Source organism: Anomaloglossus baeobatrachus, chromosome 3 (assembly GCF_048569485.1).
Source record: "Anomaloglossus baeobatrachus isolate aAnoBae1 chromosome 3, aAnoBae1.hap1, whole genome shotgun sequence".
NCBI lineage: Eukaryota > Metazoa > Chordata > Amphibia > Anura > Aromobatidae > Anomaloglossus > Anomaloglossus baeobatrachus.
Window position 1 is genome coordinate 22365071 of NC_134355.1, and position 20547 is coordinate 22385617.

Sequence of the window (20547 nt, forward strand, 5' to 3'; positions counted from 1 at the left end):
AAACAAAAATATAATTTTGTAGTTGTGATACCTTTTAATGGCTAACTAAAATAAAATATGATGATGTTATAAAGCAAGCTTTCAAGACATCTCAGGTCCCTTCATCAGGCATGGCATGACAAAATATCTGAAGAAACAAAAATATATGCACAAACAGAGCAGAGGGATGGCAATAATAAAAGCACATTTAAATAAACAAACACGGAGCTTAGAAAGTGAATTCTTAATTAGCTTTGATTAGTGGTGTGAAAGGTTTATTGTCCCAATATTCATGTAGGATCAGAGGCATGGTGCCCTCAGTCTCTGGAACAGACTCCTCAGATTTTGTAGTGGTCATAAATCCTCCAGACAGGTTGGAGTACTGGACTCAACCTGTCAGGAGGATTTATGACCACTACAAAATCTGAGGAGTCTGTTCCAGACACTGCTAGGGCACCATGCCTCTGATCCTACATGGATATTGGGACAATAAACCTTTCACACCACTAATCAAAGCTAATTAAGGATTCACTCTCTCAGCTCAGTGTTTGTTTATTTAAATGTCCTTTTATTATGCCATCCATCTGCTCTGTTTGCGTATATATTTTTGTTTCTTCAGATATTTTGTCATACCATGCCTGATGAAGGGACCTGAGATGTCTCGAAAGCTTGCTTTGTAACACTATCTTTTTATGAATCTTTTAAGAATTCAAAAAAAATCCAATTAACAGAAGTAGTCCTGTATATACTGTGTAACAATTTGATTAATATGGAGCCTTTTACACACTATTTGAGTACATCCTATATCCCCATGAAGTATATTAGTACATTTCCCCTTGTATAAGTTACCTGTCATTCCAGTTCCCTTTCCATTCTCCAGATCCCCATGGATTCCATAATCGAATGAGTTTCACAACACCAACTCTAACGGAAACCTAAAACAAGATTTGGACTGCACATCAGAGTTTGCCTAGCGTGTTTGGCATCTTGAATTGCAATGACGTGGTCCGGAGATTCTGGTTTTGGATCTGTTCCAGGATCAGTAACAAAAACTTGAATTTTTAAGACCTATGTGATTCTTCTCCTAATGCTGAGGATTAAACATTGTACCTTTAATTTTTAGGGGTACTTTGCACACTACGATATCGCAGGTGCGATGTTGGTGGGGTCAAATCGAAAGTGCCGCACATCCGGCGTCGCTGTCGATATCGTAGTGTGTAAATCCTTTATGATACGATTAACGAGCGCAAAAGCGTCGTAATCGTATCATCGGTGTAGGGTCCGACATTTCCATAATGCTGCTGCAGCGACGGTACGATGTTGTTCCTCGTTCCTGCGGCAGCACACATCGCTGTGTGTGAAGCCGCAGGAGCGAGGAACATCTCCTACCTGCGTCACCACGGCTCACGCCGGCTATGCGGAAGGACGTAGGTGGGCGGGATATTTACGTCCCGCTCATCTCCGCCCCTCTGCTTCTATTGGCCACCTGCCGTGTGATGTCGCTATGACGCCGCACAACCCGCCCCCTTAGGAAGGAGGCGGGTCGCCGGCCAGAGCGATGTCGCAGGGCAGGTAAGTGCATCTGAAGCTGCCGTAGCGATAATGTTCGCTACGGCAGCTATCACAAGATATCGCTGCTGCGACGGGGGCGGGTACTATCGCGCTCGGCATCGCAAGCATCGGCTAGCAATGTCGCAGCGTGCAAAGTACCCCTTAGGTTTTGCTCAAAGTTGTACAATTGTGAATATAACCAACCTGAAAAATTCTGAACCTGAGAAGATAGAGGTGCGGATATATATTTATTATCTTTTTATTGACTCAAACCAGGTGGAAGAAGAATGATACTGTAATGCTCATACCAGTATCCCTGCACTGTCCTGACCCCCTCCCCTGGCGGGGATGTCGGTTCCCTCACTTTCAAAGATGTCCTGCGGTGGCTGTCCCATCTCCGGTCCATGCCTCTGCCTCTCAGCCTGTATGTACCTCACAGGCTTCCTGGTTCTGCCCGAAGGGTGCTCGTGCAGCCATGCCCTTTTTATTAAAGGACCAGCATACCCTAACCCGGAAGTGTCTCTTAGGTCAACTAAGAGGTTGCACGTACTTAAGGCACCTTTCCCCTAATGGAGGAGCCTGGACCATGAGTCAGATACATTGCCAGTTCTCAGGTCATATAACACTGTTGCTGCTGTCTCTGCTGCTGCTGTAGTGTGCTATATTCTGCTGCTGATCTGTGTCTGTGTTTCAGTGTGCTGCTGTTATCCCAAGTCTGCCGCTGCTACAAAATGTCATGCCAGCCGTCTACCACGATATCTGCTGCCGCAAGTACCCCCGCCGGCTGCTCCTGCCGCCTCTATCCATCTATCCTCGTTGAAACTTCGACTCCTGATACCGCTGTTACCAATCATCAAAGACTGTCTCTCCCGTACCCCAGGGGCCAGACGTTGCAGTACCCGTCTTCCCGAGTGACACCTGGTCTCACCCCTGCAGCGTAACACCCTCACCATTAGAGGCTCTAGTGAAAACCAGGTATGGTTCCGCAGTCAAGAACCTCTGGGCTTTCTGTGTGCTGTCACCCAGTGGGTTCGCTAAATCCCCTACATGCCTTCGAGCATAACAGATATGTAGATGGGGAGACGAGCTGAGCCCCTGAAAGTCATTTTTCGTGGACTCAATTCTAAAACAATTTTGGAGCATTTCTGATGATTTACTGCTCTTAACATTTAGATTGTAAATGAGGTTCTGTGCCGAGAAAGGTGAAACATTACAATTGTTTTTGTGACCGGTGGGTGTGAACCCACTGTGCCACCGGACAGGCTTACCCTGGAGAAGCATGACTAAGTGATTACCTGGTCTTCACTAGAACCTCTGATGGTGAGTATAGGCTGGAACCATTAGGGTAGTCACCAGGTACCACTCCAGGCAGGCCTACAGGAGCTGATAAAATGGTTCAAGGCAGGAATACAAGAAACCAAGGGAGAAGACAAACGAGATCAGAAAATCCAATCTCGGGTCAGGAAGCACAGGTACAGTATACAAAAGCCGAGGTCAAGAGAGGAGAGATTAGGATAAATGGGCAAACAAGCTGGGTCAGTATCAGGAGCGTCAAGCCGAAATGCAGCTAAACAGAGCACAAGACAGGAACTGACTTGAATCAAGCTCAGGCCAGGTGTGGAGGCAGGAGATGCCTAATATTATTCCCTGCTGGCATGAGATAGCCAACACATGCAGGAGTAGGATGAGTAAACTCATGCAGAGTCTGCCCATGCCTCACCAAGCCAGGTGAAGACTCTCCAGCAACAGGAGGATGCAGCAAAGCTGGATTTCTTGCAAGCTGCAGCTTGCGAGGAGCAGAGGAGTGACCGTACTGATTAATTTGGCGCCTACCAGGCACGCAAGTCACCAGCGTGACAGCTCTCTTTGTGCTGAGTTTGTCTGAAGAAAATAATCTTGAAAATTGAAAGTTTGCAATTTTTTTGTTTTCAGCTGAATTTTCCAATTCACATCAAACTATAAAGTAATTACTGCATATGCAACAGCACTCAATAAGGCTGCTGTGGGATCAGTAAAGACCTTATGGGGTCAGTCATATCCTTGTGGGGGTCAGGAAAATCCTTGGGAGGTCAGTAAAATCCTTGTGGGGTTAGTAAAGTCCTTGCGGGGTCAGTAATGTTCTTGTTGGGTCACTAAAGTAAGTCCTTTTGGGGTTAGTAAAGACCTTGTGGGGTTTCACACTACAAGATGGGAGGGTGGAGGGGAGAGATGGACAAAGAGATGGACAAAGACCCACTGCTCCAAGAACCAGGCTTACCCTGAGAGGGGCATGACTAAGTGCCTACCCAGTCTTCACAAGAGTCTCTGATGGTGAGATTGGACATGTCTGATGATAGGCACCAGGTACCACTCCAGGGCAGCTTCTGAATGTCGCGCTCCACCAAGGTGGCTGGTTGGCACAAGGGGAGAAAGAAGGAAGGGATTAATTGCCACTAGGGAGGGACAATCCCTCACACCTACCCTGAGCAGTCCTGAGCTCCTTGATGTCCCTAGAGGGGTTCTTTCAAGCCGTCTCATTCCTATTCCTGTCTTTTTCTTAATACAACTCTGATTAGTGCGCAGTGCAGCAGGAATACTAGTCCCACTCTAGGATAAAAGACACAGAGAGGATCGGGAGAATCGGGGACAGGACCAAAGACTCTGACCCCACAGGGTTTACACTACCATCATACAGACTGCAGTAAGAGACTACCAGGAGGGGACCCCCAGCAGCTCTAAGCCACGGGGACCCACAAACCAAAGACAGCTGCAGGGGAAAGAAGCCACCAGGTCACTAAACCGGCACTGCTGGGACTAACGGGACCTGCGGTTGAGACCAGCCAGCCTCGGGTGACCAGTGTTATGATCCGGAACCATGGAAGACCACCACAAATCATTGGCAAAAGGTGACAAGAGCATTGGTAATTAATCTGGCCGCCATCCCCTTACTAAACATCACAACTAGAAGTAGCCGAGGGGTGAACTAACATCCTGTGCACCGCGAACCCAGCCGGAGAACTAACTATCCTAAAGGTAGGAAAGATGAATAACTCTCTGCCTCAGAAAATAGACAATGAGTAAAAAGCTGTGGAGAAGAAGCGCAATAGGGTTTTACCCCAATAACACACGGGGTAGAGACAGGGAGCAGTAATACTCACCAAGTGAAGTTGTGAAAGTCACAACTACTATGCAGGCATGGAAAGTTTTGATCAAGGCAGCAGCAACCCAGACTGCAGATAACAGAGAACAATAGAGGAAAATAGGGTTTTTTTGAGCCGCGCCAATGATCACTTCTCAGGTATTCAGATTAATGGATCTTTATTTTGCACAGGTCTACGCGTTTCTGGGGTCTCAGCTCCCTTCCTCAGGACCATCAGGCATAAGAACACATCAAATCACAAGATTTAATGTGTTCTTATGCCTGATGGTCCTGAGGAAGGGAGCTGAGACTCCAGAAACGCGTAGACCTGTGCAAAATAAAGATCCATTAATCTGAATACCTGAGAAGTGATCATTGGCGCGGCTCAAAAAAACCCTATTTTCCTCTATTGTTCTCTGTTATCAGAAAATAGACAAGAATAGCTAGCCCCCCACATTCAAAGACTGCGGTGATATAGGAAAAACACAATACACAGGTAGATGACAGGATTAGCAAAAGGTGAGGCCCCCGCTGACTAAAATAGGAAAGGACAGGAAAGGGACTGATGGTGGCCAGAGAAAAACCCTGCAAAATACCAACTTCCTGATAGTACAAAAAGGCCCTCAGATCGCACGATCTGAACTCCGTCCTATACCAGGTGCCCTTGTCATACCAATGAACAGAAAACAAGAATCATAACTAATTCAACAAGCCACAAACACATGGACTCAAAGGAGCTATACTCCAAACAGAACTGCAGGGAGTTCCTCAACAATCCACTGAGGGGGAAAATCCCTGCAAGCAAATAAACTGTAAACAACCACAGCAAATGACAAACCCAGATAAGCAAAAGATCCAGACAATAAATAAAGAGCAAGCACTTATCTGGAGTAGATGTGGTGTAGAGCAGGATGAAGCAGGCTGGAGATACAAAGAACAACTGACATCCGGCAACAGCCTGCAATCAAACCAGGATTTAAATAAGCAGAGAGTTAGCAAAGGAAACACCCATTGCACAACACACCTGTTCCAAGTCCAAACCATTCCTGGCCACCAGAGGGAGCCTCCCAGCAGCCAAAACATAACTAACATTCACAACAGACCAGTTTCCAGCTTACTGTGAGTAAAGGAACCAGTTACACTGCAAGCTCTTGTGTGGCCTATCTTCTTTCAACACCCATATGCATCACCTATCCTCTGGGGCCTGACCCTGCTTGCGTAGGGCCTAATGTGTCGCCCTGGACAAGCCAGGGGACACAGGTAACAACACACACACACCCCCCCACCCCCAGCAGTTCACAGCAGACATCCCCAAAGTGACCTGCTTTCTGCCTCGGGCTCAGACTGACACACCAGGTGGGCGGAGTGAGGAGATGGGACGCCAACCCAGGAGTGAGCTGGCCTGAGGCAGGAAACAAGCCCAGTCAAGTCCTAGAAGAGGAAGAGAGAAGGTCTGCAGAGAGGCAGACATAGCCAGGGGCCTAGGTTGGAGCCTAGGGCCTCGTACAGAGAGTCCGGCAGACGCTAGGTGCCGTCTGCAGGGAGCCGGGGAGACAGCTGGTGGAACCGCAGGTAGCCGGGGCTGGGCAGTGGCCCCCCGGTATGGAGTCGGGGAGCCAGCTGGAAGCCGGAGTGCAGGAGAAGGGTGCACGGAAGTGGAAGAGAGGACTTACACCACCAAACTGGGTCAGGGAAGAAACAGCAACCGCAGCCGTCTGTGGGTACCCGTCCATCCAGCCGAGTGTTTTACTAAGAACTGTGTCAACGTCTCAGGCTGAGTGAGTACCACAGTGCCGCAAGGCACAGCGCTGCCCCCGCGTCCCTGCGCCCACCAAGCCCTGCATCACCCACCTCATCACTGGGCCCCGGGATCACCAACCCCTACCCACGGAGGGGCAACACAACAACGGGCTGCTCCACATCATCATTCCCGGGATCCCCCTATCGAGCAGCGGTGGTGCTAACAAATCAACACAACCGTGGGTGGCGTCACGGACAATAGACTCAATCCCCACACCCAAAAACCCCCCTTTCACTCACGGGCGAGGAGCGCCGCTAGAGTCTCCGGGATCCGGCCCCACGCTCGAGACTCCGAGCAGCAGCAGGCCGCAGCAGCTGCGGCAGCCGGACCCGAGCAGCAGTGGGAGAGCGCGGCGTCCCCTCCTCCGCCCGCGACAACTTGGCGTCACGAACAGGATCTTGCCGCTCTGCCGTTGGGTAGAGGTGCGCCTTGTGACCGCCGAAGGTGTCCGGCTGAAAATTTTGTAAAACCGCCATCTTGGGCGCGAAAATTTCCCGCTCGAGCGTCTTCCCCGAGCAGGAAAGGCGCGAAAGTGGAGCCCCGCCCCCTGAAGAAGGAAGTGCTAAAAAGAAGCTAAGGGGGACGGGATGGCGTCTGGCCGCATGTGAACCGCGGCTGTGGAAGCAGGGACGCCAGGACTCTGCCAGCATTTGGTTCCTGGAAGAGGCCGCCGTAGTGATGCACCGACCCGTTACCCCTGTTACCGGTAGCGGAGCCCACAGCGTCTGTGGGGGAGGACCCAGACCTGGGGTCCCCAGGCCTCACCTTTGTCACCGCCCTGCCACCGGCCCCGGCAGTCCGCCCGGCCGCGACGGAGATGACGACGGCTCCGGCAGTCCGCCCGGCCACAACGGCAGCGAAGTACCGGTCTCGTTGACCAATCTGGAGCCGTTCCTGGACTGGGGTCAAGGGGTGCTGCCTGGGTTTTAGGGGCAGCACCAAGGCTAGGTTGTTTGGGTGGGTGACCGAAGGAACCGTTATACTGTTATTATTAAAAGTGTTGGACTGTTACTGCAACGTTAAAGTAATGTGCATCCCGTTTTGGGAGGGTTGAAAATGCTTGTGTTAATGTTTTGATCTTTTGCAGTTTAAAAGAAAAATAAAACCGGTGATGGACGGGCAGCCCGAGGACGGTCTGCATTTTGCTAAGGGGGAATGTGTCGCCCTGGACAAGCCAGGGGACACAGGTAACAACACACACACACCCCCACCCCCAGCAGTTCACAGCAGACATCCCCAAAGTGACCTGCTTTCTGCCTCGGGCTCAGACTGACACACCAGGTGGGCGGAGTGAGGAGATGGGACGCCCACCCAGGAGTGAGCTGGCCTGAGGCAGGAAACAAGCCCAGTCAAGTCCTAGAAGAGGAAGAGAGAAGGTCTGCAGAGAGGCAGACATAGCCAGGGGCCTAGGTTGGAGCCTAGGGCCTCGTACAGAGAGTCCGGCAGACGCTAGGTGCCGTCTGCAGGGAGCCAGGGAGACAGCTGGTGGAACCGCAGGTAGCCGGGGCTGGGCAGTGGCCCCCCGGTACGGAGTCGGGGAGCCAGCTGGAAGCCGGAGTGCAGGAGAAGGGTGCACGGAAGTGGAAGAGAGGACTTACACCACCAAACTGGGTCAGGGAAGAAACAGCAACCGCAGCCGTCTGTGGGTACCCGTCCATCCAGCCGAGTGTTTTACTAAGAACTGTGTCAACGTCTCAGGCTGAGTGAGTACCACAGTGCCGCAAGGCACAGCGCTGCCCCCGCGTCCCTGCGCCCACCAAGCCCTGCATCACCCACCTCATCACTGGGCCCCGGGATCACCAACCCCTACCCACGGAGGGGCAACACAACAACGGGCTGCTCCACATCATCATTCCCGGGATCCCCCTATCGAGCAGCTTTGGTGCTAACAAATCACCACAACCGTGGGTGGCGTCACGGACAATAGACTCAATCCCCACACCCAAAAACCCCCCTTTCACTCACGGGCGAGGAGCGCCGCTAGAGTCCCCGGGATCCGGCCCCACGCTCGAGCCACCGAGCAGCAGCAGGCTGCAGCAGCCGCGGCAGCCGGACCCGAGCAGCAGTGGGAGAGCGCGGCGTCCCCTCCTCCGCCCGCGACACTAACATCCAGGTTGCCACTAACACCAGCCCCAGTAGCAAGAACTGTGCAGTGTCGGACCCATCCACATAGCCGCAAACCGCAAGTGGCATCACGTATAAACTTAATTCAAAAATCCCCTGTAAATATTCTCCTTTTATAGCCGGGGCCAAACGGGGCACTACTGCGATGCTCGCATGAGACTCGGCTCGCGCTGGCATCACAGCAGGAGCCGAATGTCATGCGAGTGTGCCTGCATCTGAGGTCCGACCCTGCGAGCGGACCTCAGCTGCGGGGGGCGGGCCGGCAATGCGGAGGAGGGGAGGGAGGGATTTCACTCCCTCTCTCCTCCGTAGCCGGCTATTGCGATTCTCGCTCTGCACGGTACACCGGTGTACCGCGAGTGCAGTGCGATTTTTCTCTCGCCCCACTCACGTGAATGGGTGCGAGAGAAAAGAGTCTCGGCTTACAATCGCAGCATGCTGCGATTGTTTTCTCAGTCCGATTAGGGCTGAGAAAATAATCGCTCATGTGTGCTGACACACAGGCTAGAATTGGTCCGAGGGGAATGCGATGTTTTATCACACTCAACTCGCACCAATTTTATCGCCGTGTGGCTTAGGCCTAAAAAGCACCCAGGGCATGGAACCGGGCAACGGCCACCAAAGTGACATTCTCCCCAGTTATACACCGCCCGGGACCGAGTACCCCATAACCCTGGGCGACACAGAAACAGCAATCGTACAAAGCACACCAAATTACAGAAAGGAGAAAAGGGAATGGATAAGTGAGGAAAACTAAAAAGGGATTAAAGGTAAGGCTGACACCAAACAAACCTCCAAGTAGCAATCTCCAGAAACGACTCTTTAAACGAATTCTTTGTCCACAGCTCACAATGCCACACCAAGGCCTAAGGCGGGCTTTGCACACTACGACATCGCAGGTGCGATGTCGGTGGGGTCAAATTGAAAATGACGTACTTCCGGTATCGCATGCGACATCGTAGTGTGTAAAGGTTCGATGATACGATTAATGAGTGCAAAAGTGTCATAATCGTATCATCGGCGCAGTGTTGGCGTAATCCATAATTACGCTGACGCGACAGTCTGATGTTGTTCCTCGCTACTGCAGCAACACACATCGCTGTGTGTGAAGTCGCAGGAGTGAGGAACATCTCCTACCGGCGTCACCGCGGCTTCCGAAGGATATGCGGAAGGAAGGAGGTGGGCGGGATGTTTACATCCCGCTCATCTCCGCCCCTCCGCTCCTATTGGCCGCCTGCCGTGTGACGTCTCAGTGACGTCGCACGACCCACCCCCTTAATAAGGAGGCGGGTCGCCGGCCAGAGTGACGTCGCAGGGGGGGTGAGTCCATGTGAAGCTGCCGTAGCGATAATGTTCGCTACGGCAGCTATCACAAGGATATCGCAGCTGCGACGGGGGCGGGGACTATCGCGCTCGGCATTGCAGCATCGGCTTGCGATGTCGCAGCGTGCAAAGTACCCCTTAGTATAGCAAGGTATCACTGGCAAGTCCCTAAGCTGAGAGGAGAGTATTCATACCAGTGGGGAGTGGAAAAATCAGAACAGCTGAGATAAGGCTTTCATCCTGAGTTAGGAGACCAAAAAAACTGTGTAACCATTTCTGCACCGGCCAAGGAGAATTTGCACAGCTAACTTGAAAGCAAAGCAGATTTAATCCGTGTAAGTATGTGTAGCCATGCGCTGCGATCTCCTGACACCTGAAAAAGAGGGGACCACTCTCCATCGCGGTACACCCATGACATGTAGTCAGTAATGTCTTTGTGGGATTAGAAAAGTCCTCGTAGTGTCAGCTTCATAATAAAGCTGTGATGCTTGACACCACAGAGTAGTAATACTAGTCACTGGGTGGTGCTGGATGGAATACTGGACCCTATGTGGCATAGTATGAGGTTAGTCACTAATTGGCGCTGGAATCTCTAGCGTACAGAGTGAGCAGAGAGAGTCAGACAAGCCAGGATCAGAAATCAGGAAGACACGACAACACAGGGAGCAGGCAGAAACAAGGTCAAGGTACATGCCGAGGGTCAGATTACCAGGAGAGTATGTATGGGATACAGGGAGCAGGCAGAGATGAGGTCAGGAGGAGGTCCAAGGTCAGAAGTCAGGAGGTAACGTCAAAGTCAAGGGATGTGGGCAAAGCAGAGTCACTAACAGTCCAGGGTTGAGTAGCCAAGATCAGAACCAGACACAAACAGGAGCTGAAAGCACTTACTGCAGAACGAGGCAATACGACTGGCGTCGTTCCGGGTGAGCATGCTCCCTGATAAAACACAGCAATTACCCGGAATGAGGAGGATGTGAGCAAGTCCCTCCCAGCACCAGTGACGAACCCGGTGCAGACAAGCAACCCATCCACAGGAGTGCAAAACAGCCGAGCATCTCAAGGCAAAAGGCTCTGCACGGAGAAGCATAACAGCATGGTACAGCACACAAGATGCAGCGCAAATCGGAACCATGACAAAAGACTTTGTGGTTTCAGTAAAGTCCTTGTGGTTTCGTTACTATGGTCCTGCTATTTGTTCTTGCCATAGGCTATTAGTAAACCATTTGTGGTGAAAACGTCTTAAATCAATCCTTGGTCCACTACAATCATTGGGTCAGTGACACGTTTTTCTCTTGTATCATGCACTAACTCAAAGCAAAGCTCTGTTTTTTAAGATATGGGACATATGTACCAACCATATAAACACTACACTACCTCAAATTCATCTTCATCTATATAAATACTGAAAACCATCAACAAGCTGCTGTTGATGGATCTGCATTTTTTTTGTATTCTTTTACACTTTTGATCAGAGACTACTAGTGACCAATCATCTGTACATGTACCGTTATCTGGCCATAATCCTGATGACCCAGCTCCTTTCCTACAGAATCAACCCTAGAGGTCGGCCTTTTGTCTTCAGAAGACTTTTTCTATTGTCAGCACTGTGATGATCATTGATTACCTTCCTGCCTGTGACGTGGGATGGAGGATTTAATATGAGGATCTGGCATCAGCAGGCCTGCTTGCTGATGGTTTCCATGTACCAAATATTTTGTCCTACGCAAAACATTATAGTATATTATCACATCACCATTATTTACCTCTTCATAGCCAATTATAGAATAGGCATGATGGTCCACAAGGCCGTTCTCCTGGAGGACATTTTCTTGGGCTTTCTGTTGGGAACAGACAGGGCAGTTACAAATTGGGAAAGTTTTGCTTATGTCTTATGTTGAAAATTTCATCCCAGTGTCTAGTCAAGAAGTGGACATCACCAGCACCAGGCAAACCCATGCACCTGCCAGGGCAGAACCCATTGTACTTTGGTGGGCCTGTGTCCACAATCTGTATGCTGATCATGCTAAAAGTGTAATAGATAGGAAATCAATTTGGCTCCAAAGGCATCAAAGCAAACTGCTTCATCAGGGAGAAGAATTCATGTGAATACTTTACTGACTTTACAAAGATTTACTGAACCCACAAGGTCTTTACTGACCCCACAGCAACTGAATTCTTCCCTCTGATGAAGCAGTCTACTTTGTGAGCACCGCGAAACGTGCGTTAGGGATTCCCCTTAATGGGGATTTTCATATGAGATTCCTGTGGTTCCTGCATTACACAGGTATGTGATCCAAATAATTTGTGTCTGCACTGCTTTTTCTCCATGCAATATTATTATAAGTATTGATTACACTGGCACTTTCGATATATATATCAGGAGGTTTAACAGTGCACTTTTGTATTCAGGGGCTTTTGCTATTGAATCTCATCTCATGTCACTATTATCATCCTCTGTCCTTCTGTTCACTGTTTGTCTGTTTTTATATATGCAGCTTGCATTTTGATTACTCAGATTTAAAAAAGTTTATTAGATTTAAGTGTCAACTCTTGTGGTTCTCCTTAATAATCATATGTGTTTAGAGTTGCTTTGGTCACTTCTAACTAATCCTCATGGATAGATGTAAATTAGCAAGTACAAAAAGGAAGGGAATGTCCAGCTATCATACCACTCAGGAAGGAGACAGGTTCTGTATACAGAGGTGAATGTGCTTTGGTCAGACATGTGCATATGAACCCAAGAAGCAAAGCAAAAGACTTTGTGAAGATGCTGGCGGAAGCTGGTAAGATTGTGTCATTATCCACAGTGAAACGAGTACTGTATCAACATGGGCTGAAAGGCTGCTCTGCCAGGAACAAGCCATTACTCCAAAAGAAACATACAAAAGCCAGATTAATGTTTGTAAATGCACACAGGAACAAATACCTTAATTTTAAAGACATGTCCGATGGTCTGATGAAACTAAAATGTAACTGTTTGGCCATAATGATCATCATTTGAAGCCTAAGAACACCATCCTAACTGTGAAACACGGGGGCGGCAGCATCATGTTGTGGGGTTGTTTTGCTGCAGGAGGGACTGGTGACTTCACAGAATAGATGGCATCATGAGGAAAGACGATTATGTGGAAATACTGTGCAGAAAGGAATAAAATGCATGAAAACATTCTCTCTCTCATTATTCTGGCATTTGGCAATTAGAAATTATTTTGGTTCCTAATTGACCTAAAATGGGAAAAGTTTACTCTGATTTCATGATAGTGAGAAAAACCTGCAGATGTGTCTATATAGAGAGTGGAGGAAAAAACCTGCAGATGTGTCTATAGCCCTCCTCCAGGGGCTGATGTCCACACCAGGGGGTGGGCCAGGCGGTTGGCTCCGCCCACCAAGGAGTTCACAGTCCTGGAGGCGGGAAAACCAAGCAGTTTAGTTTGAGAGTTGAAGGAAGTGAGAGGGAAGTGGTAGAGGAGCAAGTGAAAGGAGTTGAAGTGAAGGAGAAAGTGACAGCAACAGAGCCTGAAGTTGGTCCGGGTGTGTGCCCCGGACTCAGACAGCAAGGTTGGCAGACGGCGGTGACCGTCTGCAGGAGTGGCCTATTGGAGTCTACCGTAAGGACCGTGGACGGGTGGTGGCCCGGCGGTACCGGACCGGTACACAAAGAGAAGCCAGCACCATTGGCAGGGGCCTTTCGGATCCCGGCAAGGCTTGGAGTCGCCGTACAATTTGCCAAATCTGTCAGTGAAGGGGACCTCCGGGTCTCCCAACAGCCAAAGTCCCGATTGAAGGCAACCGTCCAACCATATTGGAGAGACACCGCCACCGCCAAGGCACCAGTTTCTCAGGGCCAGTGCCTGCGGGCAAAAGAGGGGCTCCTCCGGCTCATATCCAAGCTGGGGAGCGGGTTACCGGTGGGAATCCATCGCTACCAACAACCGTATTTGGGTGCAGGGAAGAGACAGTCACCGCTAACTTGCAGGGAACATCAGCACCGCAGCCGTCCGAGGGATCCGTCCAACCAGCCGCTTGTTTACCGTGAACTGTGTCATCATCCTTTGGCTGAGTGAGTACCTCCGTGCCGTGCGGCACAGCGCTGCCCCTGCGTCCCTGCACCTCAACAGGCCCCATAACCCGCCTGTCAACCATCCTAACTCCCCATCATCGGGCCCCGGGACCACCAACCCCCTACCCACGGAGGGCAGGGCCAACATCTAGCTGCTCCATACCACCACTCCCGGGATCCCCATACAGAGCAGCGGTGGTGTCCACACAGTCACCACAGCCGTGGGTGGCGTCACGGACAATAAATCCCCAAAACCAATCCCCTTTTCACTCACGGGCGAGGAGCGCCGCTCGAGTCCCCGGGATCCGGCCCATCGCTCGAGCCACCGAGCAACAGCGGCAGCAGCGGCAGCCGGACCCGAGCAGTGGGAGAGCGCGGCGTCCCCTCCTTCGCCCGCGACAGATGTTTTTCAACTACCCCGTATTTGGTGAGTCTTTTACCTCAGTATTTCTAAACCAAAACGAGGAGTGGAACAATCAGAGGAAAAGTATCATAGAAACATGGCGCTAATTCTGCCTTTATTACCCTCTCCTAGCTTTGGCTTAGGCTACTTTCACACATCTGGCTTGAGCCCTGCGGCTCAATCCGGCTGTGCAAGCTATGCAACGGATGTGGTGAAAACACCGCATCCTTTGCATAAGTTTTTCCCATGCGGCCCGCCCGGTTTTTGCCGCTTGCGGCATGCTACTGAGCATGCGCAGTGGCAAAAACCGCATGCGGCGGCCGGATGCGGTATTTGCCGCATCGCGCCGCATCCGGCCGCCATAGGCATGCATTGAGAGATGCGCCGCATCGGCCGAATGCGGCGCAATGCGGTTTTTTTTGCCGCACGAAAAAACGTGCCAGGCAACGTTCCATCCGGCCGCCGCATCGGCTAAATCTGCCGCATGCGGCAAAAACCGGATGGAACGCAAGGCCATGCGGCACAATGTGGCACTAATTAAAGTCTATGCAGGAAAATCGCAACCGGCAGCAAAAAAAAACGGTTGCGATTTTCCTGCAAAGTGCCGGATTGTGCCGCAGAAGAAAAACCGGAGGTGTGAAAGTACCCTTACAAATACTGAAGTAAAAAACTCAACGTGTGCATGTGGAGGTTAATTGAGTGCACCCTGGCATCACAAACTCTGTTTCTTCTTTCTTTTTGTCACTGCCAAGGCGGCGTGGTAACTACTGCACACCACACAACATGCTCCATAGTATTACACATGGAGAGATAGATTCTGCTCTATTCATCTGAGGTAACTGAAGTAGACAGGCAGCCCTCCTCCATGTATCTGAGGCAACTGAGGTAAATAGAGCCTTCTCCATGTATCTGAGGCAACAATGGTAGATACAGGCCCCTCCATGTATCTGAGGTTACTAAAGTAGATACAGGCCCCTGCATGTATCTGAGGTAACTGAGGTAGATACAGGCCCCTGCATGTATCTGAGGTAACTGAGGTAGATACAGGACCCTGCATGTATCTGAGGTAACTGAGGTAGATACAGGCCTCTGCATGTATCTGAGGTAAATAGAGTCTCCTCCATGTATCTGAGGTACATAAGGTAAATATAGCCTCCTCCATGTATCTGAGGTAAATAGAGCCTCCTCCATGTATCTGAGGTAACTGAGGTAAATAGAGCCTCCATGTATCTGAGGTAACTGAGGTAAATGGAGTCTCCTCCATGTATCTGAGGTACATAAGGTAAATGGAGCCTCCTCCATGTATCTGAGGTAAATAGAGCCTCCTCCATGTATCTGAGGTACATGAGGTAATAGAGCCTCCTCCATGTATCTGAGGTAACTGAGGTAAATAGAGCCTCCTCCATGTATCTGAGGTACATGAGGTAAATAGAGCCTCCTCCATGTATCTGAGGTACATGAGGTAAATAGAGCCTCCTCCATGTATCTGAGGTACATGAGGTAAATAGAGCCTCCTCCATTTATCTGAGGTAATTGAGGTAGATACAGCCTCCTCCATGTATCTGAGGCACAAGACAGAGAAAGAGCGATAAATCTTCCTCCATGTATCTATTCACCTATAGAGAGATGCAGCCTCCTCCATTTTATCGGAAATATGAGAGATAGACTCCTCTACTGTATATAGAGGCGTTATCAGTCATTGTACAGGAGGAGGAATATGTGAGCTGTTACATAAGCCATTGCACAGGAAGAGGTGAGCTGTAAAATCACTTTTTTTGAATGGTGGATCCTGTGTTATCTACTGTATATATGTAGTTGTGTTATCAGTCATTGAATAGGAGGGGGATGAGGTGAGCTGTGATATCACCTATTGTCAGGGCCGGCGTCAGCACCCGGCAAACCCGGTCAAATGCCGGGGCCCTGAGCTGCTGGGAGGGCCCACTCGCAGTGGCAGGAGTGGTGCACCGCTACACAGGCGGGCCTGGTGCCCGCGCTGTCACCGCCCCCCTCCCCCCGCCAAGGATTGTGCTTTCAATTGTATCGTCATTGCAGGTGCCGATACAATTGAGAACAATGATGAGAGACGGAGCGGGGCGCTGCCTCTCGTATCATTCTCCCCGCTGTGACTGTTGGCGCTCTGACAGCTTTGCAGCAGAGTGCGGTGACGTCATCACTGTGCGCCTGCTGAGAGGTCAGAGCGAGCGACAGCAGTGGACACGCCGATGAGACTGGAGCAGCGGGGGAACGAGGAAAAGTGAGTATTAATCACTGTATACTACATGAGGGTGCCTACTGCTATCTGGCTCTGCACTGTTCTGTATACATAGCTGTGCTATATACAAGCTGTATACTACATGAGGGAGGGTGCCTACTGCTATCTGGCTCTGCACTGTGCTGTATACAGGCTATCTACTATATGAGGGTACCTACTGCTGTCTGGCTCTGCACTGTGCTATATACAGGCTGTGCTATATACAAGCTGTATACTACATGAGGGTGCCTACTGCTATCTAGCACTGCACTGTGCTATATACACTGTGCTATATACAGGCTGTCCTATATACAGGCTGTATACTACATGACAGTGCCTAATGCTATCTGGGTCTGCATTGTGCTATATTTGGGCTGTATACTACATGAAGGTGCCTAATGCTATATGTGTCTGCATTGTGCTATATAGGGGCTGTATAGTACATGAGGATGCCTAATGCTATCTGGGTCTGCATTGTGCTATATGCGGGCTGTAGACTACATGAAGGTGCCTAATGCTATATGGGTCTGCATTGTGCTATATGCGGGCTGTAGACTACATGAAGGTGCCTAATGCTATATGGGTCTGCATTGTGCTATATGCGGGCTGTAGACTACATGAAGGTGCCTAATGCTATATGGGTCTGCATTGTGCTATATGGGGGCTGCTTAATGTTATTTGGGGGCTGCATAGTGCCATATGGGGGCTGCATAGTGCATATGGGGGCTACATAATACTATATGGAGGAGTATGGGGGCTTCATAACACTATATGGAGGAATATGGGGGCTGCTTACTACTTTACCCCCAGAGTTGTAAGTCCCCTCCACCCAGGTGCTGTATACCCCCTCAGAGCTGTATGTCCCCCCCACCCCAGAGCTGTATACTCCCAGAGCTGTATGTCCCCCCCACCCCAGAGCTGTATACCCCTAGAGCTGCATGTCACCCCCCACCTCAGAGATGTTTGTCCCCCCACCTCAGAGTCACTGCCCTCCACTAGAGCTGTATGCCCCCCCCATTGCTGTGTACCCCTTTCCTCTGTAATATGTATTCCCTCCAGTAATGTGTTTGTCCCCAGCCTCTCTTGTGATGTATATACAGCAGTGTTAGTGTGCTCTATGTGCGGCCATGTCTGTTAGACAACCGGGGAGGTGAATGAGGCTGTTGCCAGCTTCCCTATATTAGAAATATATATACAGTATAAATATATAAAAATAATGTGTGTGTGCATGTATGATGTGTATCTATGTATGTCAGTGTATATGACTGTGTATAGATTTGTCTATTTATATGTCTTTTTGTGAATTTCTCTTTAAATAAGTATGTGTACGTATGCCTGTATGTGTATGTATCTGTGCATGTCGGGGTCATGCGCACGTTGCCGAATTTCATGCATTTACGCTGCGTATTGCACTGCAGCCTGTGTCCTGCGTCCCCTGCACAACCTATGAAGATCGCATGAAAGAGCGCATGAAATCGGCTTTTTTTCTGCAGAAACACGGCATCCATTATGCAGTATTTCTGCAGCGATTTGAAGCGCACATGTGCTGTCAAATCCCTGCAGAAATTTCTTCAGGGACACGATGCAACGTGTGCACACGTTGCATCATGTGTGGATGGGGCCCACTGAGACTCTTTCGCCCAGGGCCCACAAAAACCTGGAGCCGGCCCTACCTATTGTGAATGGTGGATCCTGTGTTATCTACTGTATATAGAGGTGTTATCAGTCATTGTCAGGGCCGTATTTGCCATTAGGCACTTGAGGGCACGTGCCTGGGGCGGCGCCTTCCAGGGGGGCGGCGCCCAAACCAAAATTTAAAAAAAAAAAAAAAATTTTTAAATCTTCCTCCCTCCTCCAAACTCTTTATTAAATCCGGCGCCTTTTTGGAGGAGGGAGGGGGCGCCGCAGTAATTTATAGTCGCATCTATAACACGCGACTATAAATGAAACTGTGAGCGTGCCGGCACTTCCGGGGTCAGAGGAGCTGTAATCAGCTCCCCGCCCCGACGTGCTGCCGTGCGCTCACTGTGCAGAGGTCACAGCAGCGTGAGGCAGCGCCGCGCAGAGGAGGACGGGACATGGAGCCGCCGTCGAGGAAGATGAGATGATAATCCTGCCACCACCACCACCACCGCGGAGAACGGGAGGTGCAGCCGCCGGAGATGCCGCCTGGAGCAGGTAAGCGCTTTACAGCCGAAGACAGCGCTGAACAAGCAACCCCGGGGGGGGAGGGGGGATGCCGGAGGATGTGGGGGCGCAACATGGAGGATGGGGGGATGGAACATGATATGGGGGCGCAACATGGAGGATGGGGGGATGGAACATGATATAGGGGCGCAACATGGAGGATGGGGGGATGGAACATGATATGGGGGCGCAACATGGAGGATGGGGGGGATGGAACATGGAGGATGGGGGGATGGAACATGATATGGGGACGCAACATGGAGGATGGGGGTATGGAACATGATATGGGGGCGCAACATGGAGGATGGGGGGGGATGCAGCATGATGTGGGGGTGCAACATGGAGGATGGGGGGGATGCAGCATGATGTGGGGGTGCAACATGGAGGCTGGGGGGGTGCCGCATGATGTGGGGGCGCAACATGGAGGATGGGGGGATGGAACATGATATGGGGGCGCAACATGGAGGATGGGGGGATGGAACATGATGTGGGGGCGCAACATGGAGGATGGGGGGATGCAGCATGATGTGGGGGCGCAACATGGAGGATGGGGGGGATGAAGCATGATGTGGGGGCGCAACATGGAGGATGGGGGGGATGGAACATGATATGGGGGCCCAACATGGAGGATGGGGGGAATGGAACATGATATGGGGGCGCAACATGGAGGATGGGGGGATGGAACATGATATGGGGGCGCAACATGGAGGATGGGGGGATGGAACATGATATGGGGGCGCAACATGGAGGATGGGGTGGATGCAGCATGATGTGGGGGTGCAACATGGAGGATGGGGGGGATGCAGCATGATGTGGGGGTGCAACATGGAGGATGGGGGGGATGCAGCATGATGTGGGGGCGCAACATGGAGGCTGGGGGGGATGCCGCATGATGTGGGGGCGCAACATGGAGGATGTGGGGGCGCAACATGGAGGATGTGGGGGATGGAACATGATATGGGGGCGCAACATGGAGGATGGTGGGATGGAACATGATATGGGGGCGCAACATGGAGGATGGGGGGATGGAACATGATATGGCGGCGCAATATGGAGGATGGGGGGATGGAATATGATATGGGGGCGCAACATGGAGGATGGGGGGAATGCAGCATGATGTGGGGGCGCAACATGGAGGATGGGGGGGATGCAGCATGATGTGGGGGTGCAACATGGAGGATGGGGGGGGGATGCAGCATGATGTGGGGGCGCAACATGGAGGCTGGGGGGGGATGCCGCATGATGTGGGGGCGCAACATGGAGGATGTGGGGGCGCAACATGGAGGATGTGGGGGATGGAACATGATATGGGGGCGCAACATGGAGGATGGGGGGATGGAACATGATATGGGGGCGCAACATGGAGGATGGGGGGATGGAACATGATTTGGGGGCGCAACATGGAGGATGGGGGGATGGAACATGATATGGGGGCGCAACCTGGAGGATGGGGGGGATGCAGCATGATGTGGGGGCGCAACATGGAGGCTGGGGGGGATGCCGCATGATGTGGGGGCGCAACATGGAGGATGTGGGGGCGCAACATGGAGGATGTGGGGGATGGAGCATGATATGGGGGCGCAACATGAAGGATGGGGGGATGGAACATGATGTGGGGGCGCAACATGGAGGATGGGGGGGATGCAACATGATGTGGGGGCGCAACATGGAGGATGGGGGGAATGAAGCATGATGTGGGGGCGCAACATGGAGGATGGGGGGGATGAAGCATGATGTGGGGGCGCAACAT

General features: G+C 51.1%; 1 protein-coding gene across 2 annotated transcripts in view; it reads right to left on the minus strand.

Moving 5' to 3' along the window:
* LOC142295926 (calpain-2 catalytic subunit-like) overlaps positions 1-20547 on the minus strand; it is a 139969-nt gene that overhangs the window by 31479 nt on the left and 87943 nt on the right. For both annotated transcript variants that reach the window (XM_075339052.1, XM_075339051.1), the window contains exons 9-10: positions 11660-11734; positions 829-914 (exon numbers count right to left, since the gene is read on the minus strand). In XM_075339052.1, the coding sequence (XP_075195167.1) occupies positions 829-914; positions 11660-11734 (161 nt within the window). The remainder of the gene's footprint in view (positions 1-828; positions 915-11659; positions 11735-20547) is intronic.